This window comes from Condylura cristata, unplaced genomic scaffold, assembly GCF_000260355.1.
Source record: "Condylura cristata isolate star-nosed mole 26May11 unplaced genomic scaffold, ConCri1.0 scaffold00046, whole genome shotgun sequence".
Taxonomy (NCBI): Eukaryota; Metazoa; Chordata; class Mammalia; order Eulipotyphla; family Talpidae; genus Condylura; species Condylura cristata.
In genome coordinates, this window is record NW_004567147.1 from 2,952,949 (window position 1) to 2,971,002 (window position 18,054).

The 18,054-nt window shown below is 41.9% G+C and overlaps 1 protein-coding gene across 2 annotated transcripts in view; it reads left to right on the forward strand.

Moving 5' to 3' along the window:
* Positions 1-18,054, forward strand: part of PHACTR1 (phosphatase and actin regulator 1) — a 531,128-nt gene that overhangs the window by 461,045 nt on the left and 52,029 nt on the right. For both annotated transcript variants that reach the window (XM_012734131.1, XM_012734130.1), the window contains one exon: positions 4,123-4,426. In XM_012734131.1, coding sequence (XP_012589585.1) covers positions 4,123-4,426 — 304 coding nt within the window. The remainder of the gene's footprint in view (positions 1-4,122; positions 4,427-18,054) is intronic.

An 18,054-nucleotide genomic window follows, 5' to 3' on the forward strand; every position in this document is an offset into this window, starting at 1 on the left:
TTGTAGAGGTCTTTTACCTCCTTTGTTAGGTTGACTCCCAGGTATTTGATTCTTTTTGTTTTAATTGAAAAGGGGATGGTTTTTTTTATCTCTGTTTCTTCTGCTTGGTTGTTTGTGTATAAGAAAGCCTCTTGAGGCAAATTTTGAAGAAAAGCTCTTAGGCAAACTTTTCTAAAATATCCTTAAAGTATTCTAAAGCAAATACAATAGTAAACCATACCATAGAGTAAAATAAATCTTATTGCTTGCAAAATTATCAATGATAAATTATTTTTATAATCAGAACACTAAGTTGAAAGTCCCATTAGAAAAACTGATTTAAAAATAAAACTGTAATTACAAACTTTAGATTTAGGCGAGCTAGTGGTTAGCTGAATAGGTCTTAAGGAAATTAAATCTGATTAATTTGCTTCCATCGACTTGGTCTCTAGCTTTTCAAATGTTGGAGGGAGATGTGAGGCTGCACATTGGGCAGGGTCTGGATAGAGCTGAGCATTCTGGTAGCTAAGTGCTCGAACAGCACACCCTGCATGAAACCTAGGACCCTAATCAGCCAGTTCAAGTCCTTTTGAGTGGTCAGCTCCTGGGAAGCTCTTTAAACTCAAACAGTGAATTAAAGGTTGTAATTCAGTAGGAAAGAGATGAAACCAGAATTACATTTCAAGAATGCATCAAAGGACTGACACTGTGCTAAGAAATGGAGCCCTTTTTTTGTTTTCAGATAAAAGGATGAGAGTAGGAAGCTAAGAGTGGTTTTCAACGATGACTTTTGTGAAACACACAGACCGCCATGGAGAATCTGGGGGAGCTTGGGTCAGTGTCATTATGAATCTTCTGCCTCACTGGGGTTGAGAAGCATGAGGCAGTGTGACCGTGTTCCTTCTCATCAGGGCAGACTGTGGGGAAAGCCCAAGTGCATGGAATGAGCCATCCAGGAGCTAGTTGGGAAGGCAAGGCTAACACAAGGGTGGCAGGTATACTGGCAAAAATCTGAGAAGAATTAAATGGGGGTGCTAATGATCAAGGTCACAGGTGAGGGAAGAAAAGTGAATGCAAGTTTGATCATCATTAAGTGGTAGGGCAATGCCATAGAGGGAAGGAGCCTGGTTATTAGGTGACCCAGAGTGGAACTGCCAGGGCCCAGAAAGCTGTATCCGGGCTTGTAGCACTGACTGGGTCCAGGAGACATGTAGGGATTCAAGTCTGGTCTGGGAGTGGGAGGCCTGGTGGTGGGTGGGAGATGGATTAGGTGGGGCAGAGTACACAGAGAGAAAGATAGATAGACTATATATGTCTCTCTAGATCTCTTCTGAGATATGTCTTGAAATTAAACTGTCACAGATAGAAAAGTAGGTTTTGCTATTTTCTGAGCTGCCCAGACAGCCCTCAGTTAGCCACAATGTTGGAGAGTCATGAGGACTGCATTGTTAAGTCACTGAAAGCAGGTGGTTTCCTTAACTGCTCCCTGCTTACCAAATCAACTGAACAACAACAACAACAAAATTTTAAATTATTAACTTTCATTCTCTATTACTATTTAACTATGGCCACATCCCATGAAGGCAGATCAGGCAGGATCTATCTTAGTATGTCATTCCTAAGACAATGAAAGTAACCATCTCTACTCACTATTTTTGCCTTGTGTGTTGTGACAGAGTCCCTGGCGTCCACTTGGCCAATATTCAAGTGACGAAACTAATTTCCTCTTGCTATGAAAATAGTGAGAAGAAGTACTTCTGTTGGGGATGTGCAGGAAGTCATAGATTAGCCAGATAGTGGAAGCCAGTATCCCTTCCAGGTTCCTTCTACTTCCTGCCCTAGTGATTAAGCACCTATCCATGAAATCATGAACCCATGAAGAATCCATGGGGGAAAAAATACCTTTAATTTTTCTGGACATGCTGCATTTGTTGGGTTTGACCTTAAGACTCCAAGAAACATAAGAGTGGACCCTTCAGCAGCAGAGCACTGGCAAAGGTGGTGAGATTGTGGGTCTCAGTCACCTTGTAATTGACACCACTTGTCCTGCTTCTGAACGTAGTTACCTTATGCTCTGTGCATGGAGGATAATAACAGATGGGCAACATTCTGGGAGTAGAATTGGGAAAACTTTGTGGTTATAACTGGTTCACATAATGGTATTAGGGGAACAATCTTATCAGTATCCCTGGAATTACTGGGTTATCTCCAGCCGTTTAGTGTCCAAATATCCACAGATACATGATCCTAAAATTGGGCACCATGTTATGCTCTTTCCTAGCATAGACCTCTCCGGGGAAGGTAAGAGCTCACCCCAAAACAGAACATCACAGTTTCTACTCTTTCTGTAAAAATGTTATAAGGCTCTTGGTGAGCTGGGTCCTATACACAATGCTGAAGATACAGTGACAGTCATTCATCCTTACACTCTGAGAGAGAGAACTGAACTGTGATGTTCAGTTTGTAGAGCAGGCTAGTAAGTATCCTGAGTCCAGAGCCATCCTCTTATGTCATGGGTGTATTGTGTGAACAATGTTGATTAGATATGAAAATCACTAAACAATATCTGGTCTGTGGCGAGTGTGATACAAACTTGTTATCACTATCACTGTCATTCATTGACTTTGTTGCCATTATAGTGCACAGCTGAGGCAGGAACTAAATGCCTGAGGCAGGAACTGCACACCTGAGATAGGCACCGCACACCTAAGACAGGCACTATACACCTGAGGCAGCCACCACATGCCTAGGCAGGCAGTACACACCTAGGCAGGCACCACATACCTGAGCAGCCACCGCATACCTAGGCAGGCACCACATACCTAGGCAGGTAACACACACTTAGGCAGGCACTGCACACATAGGGAGGCAGCACACATCTGAAACAGGCTCCCCACACCTGGGCAGGCATCACACACCTGAGGCAGTTACAGGGGTGCAGCATGGACGAGCAATGTCAGTAAGGAATGTGTTTCAAGAAAGTTCATTTTTGAGCTGATTCTTGAGTTGGAATAAACCAAGAAGACAAAAAAGATAATATTTCAAACTGAGGGGAAATAATAAATGCCCAAGGACGTGAAACTATGCAGTAGTTTGGGAGCTAGTTGGGTGGGTCACTGTGAGAGAAAGCCCACAAGTGTGAACCTTAGTTTTCTTTGTGAAATAAAGTGGTTTCCTGAAGGCAGGGGCCTGAGTGGCCAGGGGAGACCCACACTAGGGGATTCTGTGAGCTAAACTCAAAACAATGCCACACCAGCGTAGGCAGGGAGTAGTGGAAAAAATGTAAGTCCTGAAAGAATAAGAATCAGACCTGCAGGGCCTCCCTGTGAAGGGAGGTGAAGGTGCCTCTTGGCTCTCATGCAGGACTCAGCCATGCCCTGTGGGAGGTGATTCCTGTATGTGGGACACAGCAGGCCATCCTAGATTGCTTGAGAGCTGGCCTGACCCTACCCCCTTGGAGGTTCTTTGGGAAGCTTCAGTGCTGCACTGTTGTGGTGCCAGTGGCTTGATATGTGCAGATACCACGAGCCCCAAATGCCTGTTGGGCCTTCCTCCTGCTGGAACAGACCCCCACAGCTGCCTGCAGTCACCCAGCTCCCAAGGTGACACCTGAGCCCTCTCTGTGACAGTCCATCCTCCCAGGTGTGGTAATTGTCTCAGTTTACAGATGAAAGAATGAAGGTACAGCACTGAAGTCTTTGTGAGGTGACACACTATTAGAGGATATAAACTAGGACTGGCTTCTCACTCCATAGCTGTGGGAAAGGACCAGCTGGAAAGACATGTTCACATTACAAAGTAAACTGCACTTGGCTTGGCGTGGCCTAGAAATGTCCCTTTGAAGGTCTGTGGGTTTCTATGACAGAGGGAATCTCGGTGTTTGCCCCACCTCATGCTGCTTGTGGACCTCAGCCCAGCTGAGTACAGACCCCTCCAATGCCTAGGTCCCTGAGACCTGTGGGTCCCATGCTTTGGACAGGAGAGCAAAGTCAAATGGTATTTACTGTGCCTTGCCTTCTGTTTGGGCATTTTCACTCAGGGTCCACCTTGATGTCTCTGGTTGCCAGCTGGGCCTTGTAGCATACTAGGTTTCTTCTGGTGCCCTGAAACTCACATCTGTGTTTCACCCTCCTTTTGCTGCAGATCCTGGCGCCCCTGTGAAATTGCCTTGTCTGCCAGTGAAACTGTCGCCTCCGCTACCTCCAAAGAAAGTCATGATCTGTATGCCTGTTGGGGGGCCAGACCTCTCCCTGGCATCCTACGCAGCTCAGAAGAGTGGCCAGCACCACACAGTTCTGCCATCCCAGATCCAGCACCAGCTGCAGTATGGCAGCCTGGGTCAGCACCTCCCTTCCACCACCGGCTCCCTTCCCATGCACCCCTCAGGCTGCCGGATGATAGACGAGCTGAACAAAACACTGGCCATGACCATGCAGAGGCTAGAAAGGTAATGGGGGGGGAGGGATAATGGAGGTGGGGCTTGACCTGCCAGAGAAGTGTGAAGACAAGCACCACCCCAGGCTAACAGTAGGGGAGAGGTTAGAAGGGTCAGAACAGGAGGGAATTTCACCAGGGTCTATGGTGGTGGGAGAACTATAGGGATTACACCTGAAAGGAGGAATCAAATACTGTATAAAAATGAAATGGCAGTATATGAAAATATAGATATATAGATAAATGTTTTGAAGTAAAAATCAGATACAAAATTGAATCGCAAGGTTCTTAAACATGAGAATAGTCGCTAATTGCCAAACCATAGAACAATCACGTGTTTCAAAAAGAAAGGGAATATACACCTCATTTCTATAAGACTTAACATGTGTCTGACACCATATACATATAAATAAGCACTAATAGTAGTTACCCTGGGCTAGGAGATGTGAAGATACTTTTATTTCCTCTCTTTCAGTACTCTTAAATTTTAATGCTGTGTCTACTTTTTATGTTAAAAGACAATTGGATATAAAATAAGAGATGCGAGCTAGTAGAAAAGCCCAGGGATGGGAAAGGTGGGGAGGCCCACCTTTGACCTTGCTGCTGGCTGGGGGAGAGAGTGCTCTGTATGCTTAAATGCTATGGGGCAGCCTCTTATAGTCAGCACAGCTGAGTCTCCCTGGCAGTAATTAGGAGATCTGTGGCAAGGACCCCAAGAACAGGCTCCCCGCCACCTAGGAAGATGTCTCTGCTGACTCTTGAGCATGTGTGTATGCACAAGTGTGTTCGAACATAGGCATACAAAGTACACTCTGTGAGCCCAAAGAGTGACTGAAATCTGATGTGAATCCAAGATGTTTGCCAGTCCCCATCTGGCAGGAGGGTGCATCTGGGCTGGAAACCTGAATGCCTATCCCAGGTGAGTGGTGGCCTGCAAATGGGACGGTGACCTTCTAGAAGGCCCAATGTCTTGCCAGGCAGAGTCAGAGGCAATATAGACATATCAAGAGCTTTTGGTTGCAGTTCTCAGACCTCGTGGCTTCCTGCTGCTCAGCCGAGTATTCTGTCTGGGAAGTAAGTGACCCCAAGGGCAGTTGTCACTAGAAATTCTGACTTGATTACTCCACATCCTTCTCTACTCTCACTGAAAACAAGGCAAGTACACTTGATGCTTTGCTGTCACTTTCAGGTACTGTTAGTACTGATGAACACAGGAAAGCCTGGAAAATTGACTGGCATGTTTTATCTGTCACACACCTTTTTCCTCATCTTAATACTGACCACCCAGAGAGACTGAGTATGTGGAGAAATGAAGACGGGCTGAGTAGCCCTAGTGGCAGCCTTTGTGAAGCTACTGATGCTGCGACTGCCGCCCTGCAGGAGCTGACAGCAAGCTCATGACACTGACTTAGCAATACTGAGTCTTACAATAAAAAGGGTTTCCTTTTAATATTTTTATTACATTTTACAGTAGCATTCAGTTCCTGATAGATTGAACATTAAACTATATAAACAAACTTACAGACCTGGCCATCCCCTTTGCATTTTGGAAATCCCTGCCCTGGGGACTAAGCAGAGGGTCCAAACCTTCAAACCTGGATACTCCCATTACAGATCCGGTGCTCTCACCACAGTGGACTCCTCTAGGGACGGCCGGCACCATGCCCCTGCCTGCCATCCTGCCTAGCCTTGAGGTGGCTTTTTCCTCTGGGAGCTTTAATCATCTCCAGAAGATTCTTGTGATAGAGTTACAGGACAGGGAGAGGGGCACCACTGAACCCCCAAACCTATCTGCTCTAAATAGGTTCTGCCACCTGCTGCATCAAGACAAAACATGCAAGACTTTAATGAAAAGGAACTTTAATACAGTGAGTATACAAAATGGAAGACAAATAATATAACTTCTAAATCAAACACCAATCGCCTCATGTGCAAAAGTCAACCCAAAAGGGACTGGTCCAAAGCAAGGCCTGAAAGCCTGCCACAAGACTAAAGTACCTTCTGGCCAGGACCCATGGAAAAGGGTCAGAAATCACCAGAAAAGTCTGAGAGCAAAAGAGCAAAATCAAAATCAATATAAACACTGCCATAGTCACTACCATAGACCCCATGGGTCTCACCCACATCTCTTTTAACCAGTCCAGGGCCAAGAAATAAACACGTTGTCTTCACATGTCTCCCTTTGCTCCATGTGGCTTCATCAGGTCTCCTTCAGGCTCTCCATCCTGATTCCTTCCTCCTCACCTCCTCAGATTCCTTCTCTTTCTTTCTTTTTTTTTTCCCCCTCTGTTCAGTTCCACCCTCCTTCTGGGTGGGGCAGGGAACCTGGAACTTCCCCTTTTCCTGGGGACCACCCTGTTAACAATAGCATAGTAAGAGATTGTTGCTAAACAAGCGTCCAATTAAAGCATGCAGTTTTAAAAATGTTCAATTGAAAGTTCTAACCCATAAGTTAAGACATTCTCAGTTTGGTACTATCTGTGTTTAGAAACTTTTTCTGTGGATGTAGAGCAGTAGAGAATGTAAACCTGTGTCAGGTTTTTTACTGAAATAAATCAAAGAGAACAAATAGGAAATGGTTACTGGGAGGTATTGGGATACTCTGCTGGGACAGCATGACCTCAACAGCTGAGCCAGCACAATCTCTTGTGCTCTCTGCTACCTCAGGCCATCACCTGCCTGTTAGCATGAATTCATTCTTGTTCTGAGTAAGTTCTATACAGGAAGAAATTTTTGTTAACCATCTCAATAAAAAAATTACAAAACAGAAGAAACATTACTGAACACTCTGCCTACAGAGAACCTAAGATCCATAGAATTTTACCTGTGGGGTTTTTGCCCAGACCTCTGGTCTGATCCAGATAAAACAGTACAGATAATGTGAAAATCAAATAATGAACTAGAGCCCTTAGTTTGAATAAGTAGTTTCCTTATGATTGAAAGGAACATTAAAGGCCATCCGGGCAACAGCCCACTGCCCATTTCAGCATTCCTGACTATTTCTCCTCCAGTCTCTATGAGAGAAGACCCCCACCTAGGTCTGAAGAGAGCCGACCTCATTGTCATGTAGCTCTGATTATTATGCATTTGTCTTATGTTATCTTTTGCTTAATATAATTTATCACCCTTCTGATCTTATTTCCTTTCCCTAAAAGATTTTCAGATCTTTGAAGATAACTCACATTGACTTTATCTGAGGGCTTCCTTCTCTCAGGTTAATCTCAAGTTCATGTGATCATTCATTTATGTTCTCCCAGATCACTCTTTTGATTTCTATGGTAAAGTTCTTTATCATTATTCTAACTTGAACTTGCATGATGACACTAAAAATGGCATATAGCTAGTTAAGGCACTGACTCACCAGACTCGGGAAGAGAGAGGTGCAGAAGTTGGGGGCCAGAAACCAGTTGGAGCAAACTTTTTCAACCCCACATCCACCTGACGTCTAGCTTCAGGGTGTAGATACCATTCTTGTTGCCTATAAGACAGGGGCGATAGTAACACCACCAGCCTTGTTGTGTGTGAGGGTTGTGTGTGAAGAACACATGTTTTGTTTTAATAGGTTCTAAATAAGCCATCTTGCTGAACAGCAAACAGCCTGTGTCCGATAAATGATAGTGTCTACTAAGCAAATCCACAAAAATCAAACAGCACGCAAAATTTGCCTTCAGTCCCCCTAACAGGCAATATTGCAAATAGATGTGATCCAATGGAGATTTTGTTTGTATTTCCTTAATTTTTTCATGTCTTTATTTGTTTTCTCTCCATGGGTAATTCATAACTCTTGAAGGTGTCGTGTGGGTGACCCTCTTCCACAATGCATGAAGGTGGTCACTCATAACTTCATCTTCTTTCTTTAGCTGTGACTTGGGCTTCAGCCTGGCAAGGAACCACACTTTTACTTATTTCTTCTTTACCTCCCATAATAATAGCTATGAGCACAGGGGATGAGGTCCCAAGGCTGATCCTCTCTTGTGACTCCCTGCAAACCAGTGTTCCCCTTGTCATTTGGGTACAGAGAGCTGATGCTGGGCAGCATTCCATCAGTCCCATGGTCTGGGAATGAAGATAGAGACTAAACTCTGCTCTGCTCAGAGCTGCTGATCCAGTTCCTCAGAAACAAGGCCCCTTCAAGTTCTCTACACAACCAGGGCTGAGCAACAGCCTTGGAGCGACTGGGATTGGGGGAAGGGGCAGCTTGGTGTCTTTCCCACTCCACTCCCAATGTCACTTGCACTTCTTATGCTAAGAATCTGCTGGGCTTGTTTCTCCTTCTAGGAGCATCTAGAAGAGGTGACCCTTTGTTCAATAGTACAAATAAAGAGATCAAAGACTCTGGCTTTCAACTCTCATGAAAATGTTAGAAAGAGCAGATTATATACAATCATATACAGTTTTTTTTTTCATTTTTTGAGTCTTCAGTATGTCCACACAAATAATCCATCCCCTCTGCCCTGAAGCCTGAGCAAGAAAGACATGTGAAATATTTATTTGTATGTTTCATTCAAAGGTGCTCATTGAATGATTAAAACTTGGGAAAAAATTATGTTATGCAACTTTTATTTTTAATATTTGCAGCAAGTTCTGTGATCTAGTTGGCTTCACTCCTAGAATTCAGACTTAAAATCCTAATCAGGACTTAAAATCCTATCCAGGATTTTAGCACTGATTGTTTTCCCTATTATTATTCAGTTGACAGGATCTCTGTGCTCTAGTTTTCCTATTAGTAGAAAATGAAAGTGGAATATGTACCCTTGTAGACCCTAAAGGAATTTTCAAAATATTTTTAAGGTAATGATCTTTAAACAAACCTTTCCATTCTCAATGAAATGCAACCTTATTCTTCAGTTGCTTAAGTCTGAAACCTTGGGGTCTCCTTTGACAACTTCTCTCATATTCCATGTTCAATTGGTTGACAAATCCATCATGTCTACATTACAAGTACACCTGGGACAGCCACATCCTGCCTGTTCCTGCCCCCTCCCCGTGTCCCTCACCTGGTTTGCTGTGCTTCTTCCTACAGCTGCCTGCTTTACTCCTGCCCCCTCAGCCTACCCCAGACACAATATTTAACAGAAGTCAGATCATGGCTGTATTTATTTTCAAGAGTTTCCTAGTAGTATATCACTGACTAAATAGATCACACAATAGAAATTAACTTTCTCATAGCTCTGGAGGTTTGGTTTTTCCTAAGGCCTCTATCATTCCCCTGCATCTTCTATACAACCTCTTCTCTGTGTGTATACCTATAACACCAGTCATTTGGTTAGAAGCAATGCTTATGACCTCACTTTACCTTCATTACTCCTTTAATGGTCCTCCTCCAAATACTGGGTTGGATTTTTGATGTATGAATTTGGGGCAAGTGGAAGGGACACACTTTAACCCATAAGGCTTCTGTGCCCAGAAGTTCCACCCCCCCATCCCATGGCTGGGTCCCTGTCCTCCCTGCCTGTACCCACTGTTCTCCTCATTGCTCACTGCTCACTGTCTCCCAGCACAACAGTCTTCTACCCTTCTCAAGATGTGGGCAAGCTAGATACCCTCCTTACCAAAGGAACTTTGTCCGGCTTTCCCTTAGACTTCCTGACAGATCGGGAAGTCTGTCCCCTGCCCCAACTCAGCGCTCCACTCAAATGTCACCTTCTCAGTGAAGCCCTTCCTGAGCTCCCTATTTAAAAATTGTAACCCTCCTCCCAACAAGTCTGTGCACCAACCAATTTTTTTTTCTGTTTTTCACAGCATTTTTTCACTACCTCACCCATTCTACGTCATTTGACTTTTTAAATGTATTTATGTATACAAGAACAGGGGTATAGGCCAGCGGTACAGTGGGGAGAGAGGATTCACCAGAAACAGAGTGAGGAGCAGAACAGGTAGATCCACCAAAATACACTGCTGAGGAGAGTAACAGGAGTGTCAGGAGAGGTCTGCTGGTGAGTCACCTCAGTGAAAAGGGATCGAACTCATGCTGCAGTAGCTGCAGATAACTTCATAGTACTGCACTCTAACCCATTGTGCCACCAGGGAGGGCCCTTGACTTTCATTTAATAAAGCATACAGTGAGTGGTGGCTAGAACTGCTTTGTTCATGACTGTCTCCTGAGTGCCTTAGAACAGGAGCTGGCTTTGGCACTCAATAAGTGTTTGATGAATGGATACCTGCTCCCCCCATCTTAGGAATTGCTGGGTTTCTTTTGATTTTTTCACATATTCTTTTTGTGCTTTTGAGCTGTGACTTCTCATAAGACATATACAATATAAATATTGTGTTTATAATCTAAAATTTTTCTTTTAAAGACTTATTTATTTATGCATACAGAACTGGGGTACAGGCCAGAGGTACAGGGACAGTGAGAGGATTCACCAGAGACAGAGTGGGGAGCACCAGGCAGATAGATGAAGTACACTGCAGAGGGGAGCAGTGGACGAGACAAGAGAGGTCTGCTGTGCCATGTGGGTCACCTCTGGGCCGGAGATTGAACTTGCACTGAAGTGGATGCGGCTAGCTTGCAGTGCTGCATCCTAACCCATTGTGCCACCAAAGAGGGCCTTATAATCTAAAATTTTTAACTTAATTTTTTTTGAAAGAAAAATTCTACTGCTTTTTCAAGAATGTTATTAAATGCCACTCATTTGTATAACATAGTTCCTGTGTAGGAAGTATTTAGTAAACATTTATTAGATGAATTTTATTAAAAGTTTTTCTGGCCTTTGGTATACAGAGTTAATCTATGGTGGCAGTTAATGTTTTATTAGAAATGTTCCTTATACAGAAACAGAGTTTAACTATGGTTGCACTCCCAATACCATTATTGAGTTGTGCAAGTTCTGTTTATTTTTGCAGATATTAGAACCAAAATAAGAAAACCTCTTTAAACATTAAACCTAAGTCTTTGCTTGTCACATGTAGAAATGAAGACACTCTAATTATGACAATAAACTTAGTCCATCATAGCTCACTATCCCTCATTTCATTCTGTAGGAGTCAACACACACGATAAAGTGGGGAAATCGTCGCTCATTGCTCCTCCAGTAAATTGTTGTTTGTCCAACAATTCCTTCAGTATCCTTGGTCTAAAACTAAAATTACAATTTAAAAATTTATACTAAGACCTGAAAGCTAGGAACAGCCAGGTGAAGGGACAGAGGGGAAGGAGGGAACATCCCAGGCAGGTAAGAGGAAGGAGATTAGTGAATCACACAGAGTCTTGGAAATGTCTGGACTAAATCTACAAAGGCAAAATATGTATGTGTTTGTGTTACTATTATTACTCATTTCTATTAACACCCAATTGAGTTTCTTAATAATGTTTTCACCGACTGTGTTTTGTTTTAGGAAATGTACAAAGATAAATGTATTAACTACATATGGAAACTTAACAGTAAACAAACAAATAAAATTCTAGCAAAAACATTCTTCTTCTACCTTTAACTACCCCAGAAGTCCTGAACAGATAGATCAGGAAAGCTCTGCTATTTTCCAGGAGAAAATTTCAATCACTGATGCTAAAGATTGGTAAATATTAGTCAAAAGTGGGCCCTGTGTGTGTAGCAAATAAAGGATTGAACAGTTATTTTGGTATCTTTTCTAGACCTTTTGTGTGTTTGATGCTGGCAATACAGCAGTAGACAATATATAGAGGCACCTGGCTTCAGTGGAGCTCAGAGTTGGCTGGTAACATAGAAGAGTGAACCAGTTGTGGTAAGCGTGAAGCAGGAGAGGATGTAGGGGAAGGGGCTAGTACATTTGAACTTAAATTTGAAAAAGAAATAACCAGATAGAGAAAAAGGAAAGGAGATTCCAGGCAGATTAGATGCAGTGAAAACTCTCCATGCACATGATAAAGTTTTTATTAAGGCAAAAAGTTGCCAGTTAGTCTACCAAGTTTTTTTTTTTTTTTTTTTTTTTTAAGATTTATTTATTTGTGCATACAGAACAGGGTACAGGCCAAAGGCTCAGGGGCAGTGAGATGCTTCACCAGAGACAGAGCGGGGAGCAGAACAGACAGATCTACGAAGTACACTGCTGAGGGGAGCAGCGGGAGGGTCAGGAGAGGTCTGCCACGCCATGTGGTCACCTCCGGGGCAGGCGGGGATCAAACTCATGTGGAAGTGGCTTTAGATTCTCAGTGCTGTGCTTTAACCCACTGTGCCACCCGGGAGAGCCAATTCTACCAAGTTTTTTTTTTTTTTTTTCTACCAAGTTTTTAAAGGACCAGTCATGGAGATTGTGATAAGTGACAAAATAGAGATCTTCAAGAAATTAAGACTAACAACTGTATTCCATGGTTCACTCCAGTATTTGAAGTAACACCAAGGACTCAGCCACCTCTATGACTCCATGTTGGATATATTTCCATAGACTGTTAAATCCTGATGTGAATTTGTTTAAAAATAAAATGACTTTACCTCTCTGGAGGTGTTAAATGTATGTCCATGTTAACCCATATAATCCAACCAACAGTGGTCAACCAGAGACCCAGAAATTTTATCAGAATGAATTCTTAGTAAAAATTTTGAACATGGCATGCCAAGCATTATGGTACACATATAATTAGTAACAAAACATATATGGTTTCACCTATAAGATAATTGTATTGATAGGCTCAGATATATTTTTGTTTGTTTTGTTTATAATATCTACATTTTTATAGTTCTAGTTAGCTAGAGAGTAAGTTACTTCCTGTGAAGAACATTGAAGAAGAAATCATTGCAACATTGGAAAGAAGAAATTGAAGACTGTAGTCCCCCAAATCCCTTTAATCCCTGAAATTCTATTATTCTAGTTATTTCAGCCCTTCCAAAGAGGGTGATTCATTTATAATGCTAATATAAGTACATTTCATGGTGACAATTACTTTTCTCCATGTGGCCTACAGGGTCACAGAGAATTCTAAAGAATAATTCTTAGTCCTGAATAGGTAATCCCCAGGGTTTCTTTTAGCTTTAACATCTAACATAATTACTACATTGGCTTATGTTAATAGTGTTTCTACCTGTAAATTGGGGTGCTCCATGGTGGTAAGCAGATGTACATTAGTGCCACAGCAGGATCAAACTAAATGCCTAAATGTTTTTTGCCTGGGAAGTGGCATTTATTTGAATAAATTCACTATTTTGCTCAGGATATAATAAAATGACATACTTTGTGATGAAATTTGTTTCCAGGAAGAGACTCTTATTTTAAAACTGATGAACATTTCTTCAAAATCTCATGAAATTCTTGTTAGACATTTTGTTCCTGACTCTAAAAGAAGAGTTATCAACTTGTTACTTTGTTCTTGTTATTTGATTTTAAAACATACATATTTTTTAAATCTCTAAGTGACTGTATATAGATATGTTTTGCAATTTAACTGCTATTCCTAGGGGTGTGATAAGACTGCTCTGAAAGGTAATGTCATTGTGAGCAAGACATGGCCTCCCAGCAAGGTGGCTGAACAAACTGGTTAAAGGAAGATTAGGAGGCAGAGCAGACCATTCACATCTTTTGAGGCCTTAAAAGGATTAAGAAAGGAATGTATTTGCAAAAGAGAGAAAATCTGTCCTTGAATTCCTATGTGTACCTCAATAGAATCTGGCTCTTGTCCAAGAGATTCTTTGAACTCCTTAAAAACTAGTGGCCGCTGGGCTCTCCCTGGTGGTGCAGTGGGTTAAACCACCACATTATGAAGCTCTCTGAAGCCACTGAGCATGAGTTCCATCCCCATGAGCTGACCCACATGGCATGGTAGAATTTTTCTGACCCGCCCACTGCTCCCCTCATCAGTATACCTTATCAATCTGCTGTTCTGCTCCCCCATTCTGTCTCTTGTGAATCCTCTCTCTCACTACACCTCTGGCCTGTACCTCAGTTCTGTAAGCATAATTAAATCTTTAAAAAAAAAAAAAAAAAGCAGCGACCAGAAAGATTGGCAAGCCAAAGTATAAAAATACTACAACAGGCCCTCCCCAGTGGTTCAGTGGGCTAAAGCTCAGCACTTCAGGTGAGCCATAGTCGCTTCAGTGCGAGTTTGATCCCCAACTCTAGAGGTGATCCACATGGTGCTGCAGACTTCTCCTGTCTGGCCTGCTGCTTCCCTTCAGCAGTGTACTTCATTAGTCGGCCTGTTCTGCTCCCCACTGTCTCTGGTGAATCCTCTCACTGTCCCTGCAACTCTGGCCTGTACCCCAGTCCTGTATGCATAAATAAATAAATCTTTAAAAAATCACTACAAGTGTTTTAATAAATGAATGGATAAAATACAGAATGACTGCTTATTAAGCTATGTTGCATCCATAGTTAAGAGCACACCATGCCAGCAACAGCCCAGAATGTGTGAATAGGTTTTTCCACTTAACTTCTGAGGAACCAGAGAAAAAGGTACACATCTAGGGAAAGGCCCAGCTAGGGCTCAAGTTAGGCATCCTCACTTTCCCCGTGAGAACTAGGCATGATCTTGGACAGCTCCTCATGTCCAGAGATGAGGTTTATGGAAAAAACAGCCTATTTGGATCCTCCCTCAGAAATGGAGAGTGCTGGAAGGGATCAGCTTATCTTATAGTTTTATTTATCGCATCCCAAGTCCAGACAATACTTTAGAAATGTAGGTAACTGGTCCCTGGCAGGACATAGAACAAGTAGTGAGTGAATTAATTTAAATTCATGATCAACATGGAAAACCAGAAATTCCAAGCACATTCTCTTCTCCTGTCAGCTAGAACTCTGATCTGTATGTAGAAGAACATCCTTTCTTTCTGACTTAAGTCCAACAAGAAAACAAAAGCTCTAATGTTGAGTTTCTTACGTTAGGAGGCTAATCCTAGGCCATGGTCAGACACAATGTATGCCTGCTTTCTTTAAATGAAACTGATGAACTGTTTTCTCAGATTTCGGTGGTTATTTCTGTCATTTTTCAGCCACAGGCATTGCAATTTGTAGCATAATTTCTCACACATTTTTGGCCTCTAAAAAGAAAATGGCTGATTGTTCTCTCTTCCCTCTGAAGAGTCGTCATAACTTGTACAGACATTACAAAAGCTTTTCCTGTTGAAGTTTAATTTCATTTCATTGTCATATTTGTAGATAATAAATTATCCTTTGAGGAGCTCAATGTCTTTATATTTTGTTCATTTTTAACAATTGTTACATTTGAAATCAAATGCCCAAAAGCAGTATCCCTTGATTACACATTTTTCTTTAGAAATGATGGTGAAATGTTTTTAAGTACTGTATAGGAAAATTAAGGACTTAAAGTAAACAATGATTTTCATTTCTAAACCAGCCCTGATGCCTTACAGAGCTATCAGAGGTGTTGAATGACCTGTGGTCCTCATCTTGGATGCTCCACTAGCACCTGCTGGATGCGGGTGGTGGAGATAAAGTGATGACTATAAATGGAATAGAACCAAATGCTGCAGTGACTTTTGATTGTGGTAGATGTCTTGGCATCTGTTTCTTTCTGAATTATTAAAATTATGTTGTCTTTCCCTCACCAGTAATGAACATGAAAGGTAAGACAGATTCTTAACTTTCAGAACTAGGGATCCCTTAAAAAAAATAAGTCATTTTATGTAATATTACTCAGCAACCAAAAGAAAAAAACACATGCCTTTTGCAGCAGCATGTATGGAGCTGGGAAAGATCATGCTTAGTGAAGTAATCCAGAAAGAAAAGGAAAAATACTGATGGTTTCACTCATAGTAGAAGTATAAAAGACCAGGGGAGAAAATAATAACAATAATATACCAGAGACATTTTATGGGGAATGGGATCAAAAATGGTGTGGGGGGCGGGGAAGGGGGAGGAAGTGTACTGGACTATGGTGATGGCACAGGGGTGATTTGGTGATGGGAAGCCCATGGGGATTACAACTGAGATGGAAAAAGTTACAAAATGATGTACAAATAAATTACTATGTTATTTTCTAAAAGATTTATTTATTAATGTATAGGCCAGGGGTGCAGGGATAGTGAGAGGATTCACCAGAACCAGAGCAGATCGATGAAGTACACTGCTGAGCGAAGCAGCGGGCAGGTCAGGAAGATTTGCTTCACCATGCGGGTCACCTTCCAGGCGGAGATCGAATTCATGTTGAAGTGGCTTTAGCTTCTTAGTGCTGTGCTTTAACCCACTGCACCACCAGGGAGGGCCCTATTATATTATTTTTGTTTTAAACTAATTTTAAGTGTTGGGGAAAGGGGGACTGGATCTGAAGGGTGATGTGTTCTCAGTCTAATCACTGAGTAGAGTTGATAGAGTAGAATGAGAGTAGAATAGGTGGAGTAGAATTGATGTTTCTGCAAAGAAGACTCATTAGTTTTTATTCTTGATGAAGGTATACAACCAACTACATAGAATAAAACTTTTTCCTTCTGTGATCTGTTATGGGGACTTAATGAAAGAGGGTTTGAAGCTTTTAACCAACTTAGGGCTTCCAGTCTACCCTCAAGCTTTCCGAAACATATTTTGGTATGTCCTTTAAGGATCAGACCTCTATGTTGAGTAAACTTCAATTTATTCTTTCCTATTAATTTCTTTCTTTCTTTTTTATTTTTTAAAGATTTATTTATTTGTGCATACAGAACTGGGGTACAGGCCAGAGGCTCAGGGGTGGTGAGAGCCTTCACCAGAGACAGAGTGGGGAGCAGAACAGGCAGATTGACGAAGTACACTGCTGAGGGGAGCAGTGGGCGGGTCAGGAGAGGTCTGCCACACCATGTGGTCATCTCCCAGGCAGGTGGGAATCGAACTCATGCGGAAGTGGCTTTAGATTCTCAGTGCTGTACTTTAACCCGCTGCGCCACCAGGGAGGGTCTTCTTTTTTTTTTTTATGAGGGAATATATATGCAGTCTGTTCTGTCCTTTGGAGAGATAATAATAATGTCCCTACACTCAAAAGAGTACTGGTTAGTAGAGGAAGCAAATAATAAACCCATGAAAACATTATATACTGTGAAGTATGATAGACATCAAATTAAAAAAAAAAACAGTGTAATGAGAAGAGATGGTGGTAATGGTGGTAATGATTAATGTGGTCACAATAAATCCACTTGTTTTTACTGGCAACACTCCATTACCCAAGGCTGGAGTTTCCAGCTTAGTAATTATCCTTTCCTCTTGTTGACATCCTATTGTCCTGGTGTAACCACTCACCCCCAACCATGTGCTCCTTATCCTGAGTTTATTGATCCACAAAGCCTAGAATTCAAACCAGCCTCTGCCTGTAGTAACCACTCACCTAAGGGCTCTTAACAGCAAAATTCACAGCAAAAGAGTCATTGTGTTCTATCAGTGGTTGCTGTCCGTGCTTTTCATTATACAGATAATCATATTACAAGTTTTTTTTTTTTTAATTTGTGGTGCAAATTAAAGTTCTTAGTAGCCATGCCAAGAAAATAATGGCATTTCTGGCTCTATGCAAGAAGAATGGAAAAAAAAAAAACACTGACCCCTGGTGTGAGAAAACTAAGTTCATAGCCTTGCTGTGACTATGCTAAGTGATTACTTATTTTCTCAGAAATTTACCATCCTCATCCATAAAATCAAGAATAATAGCTTACCTTGCTTTGCAAGCTTTTATGAAGATTAAATGAAACAATGAGCATTTACAAATCATGACCTAAAAAGGATCATATGTTTTAGCTATTGTCATCTTGA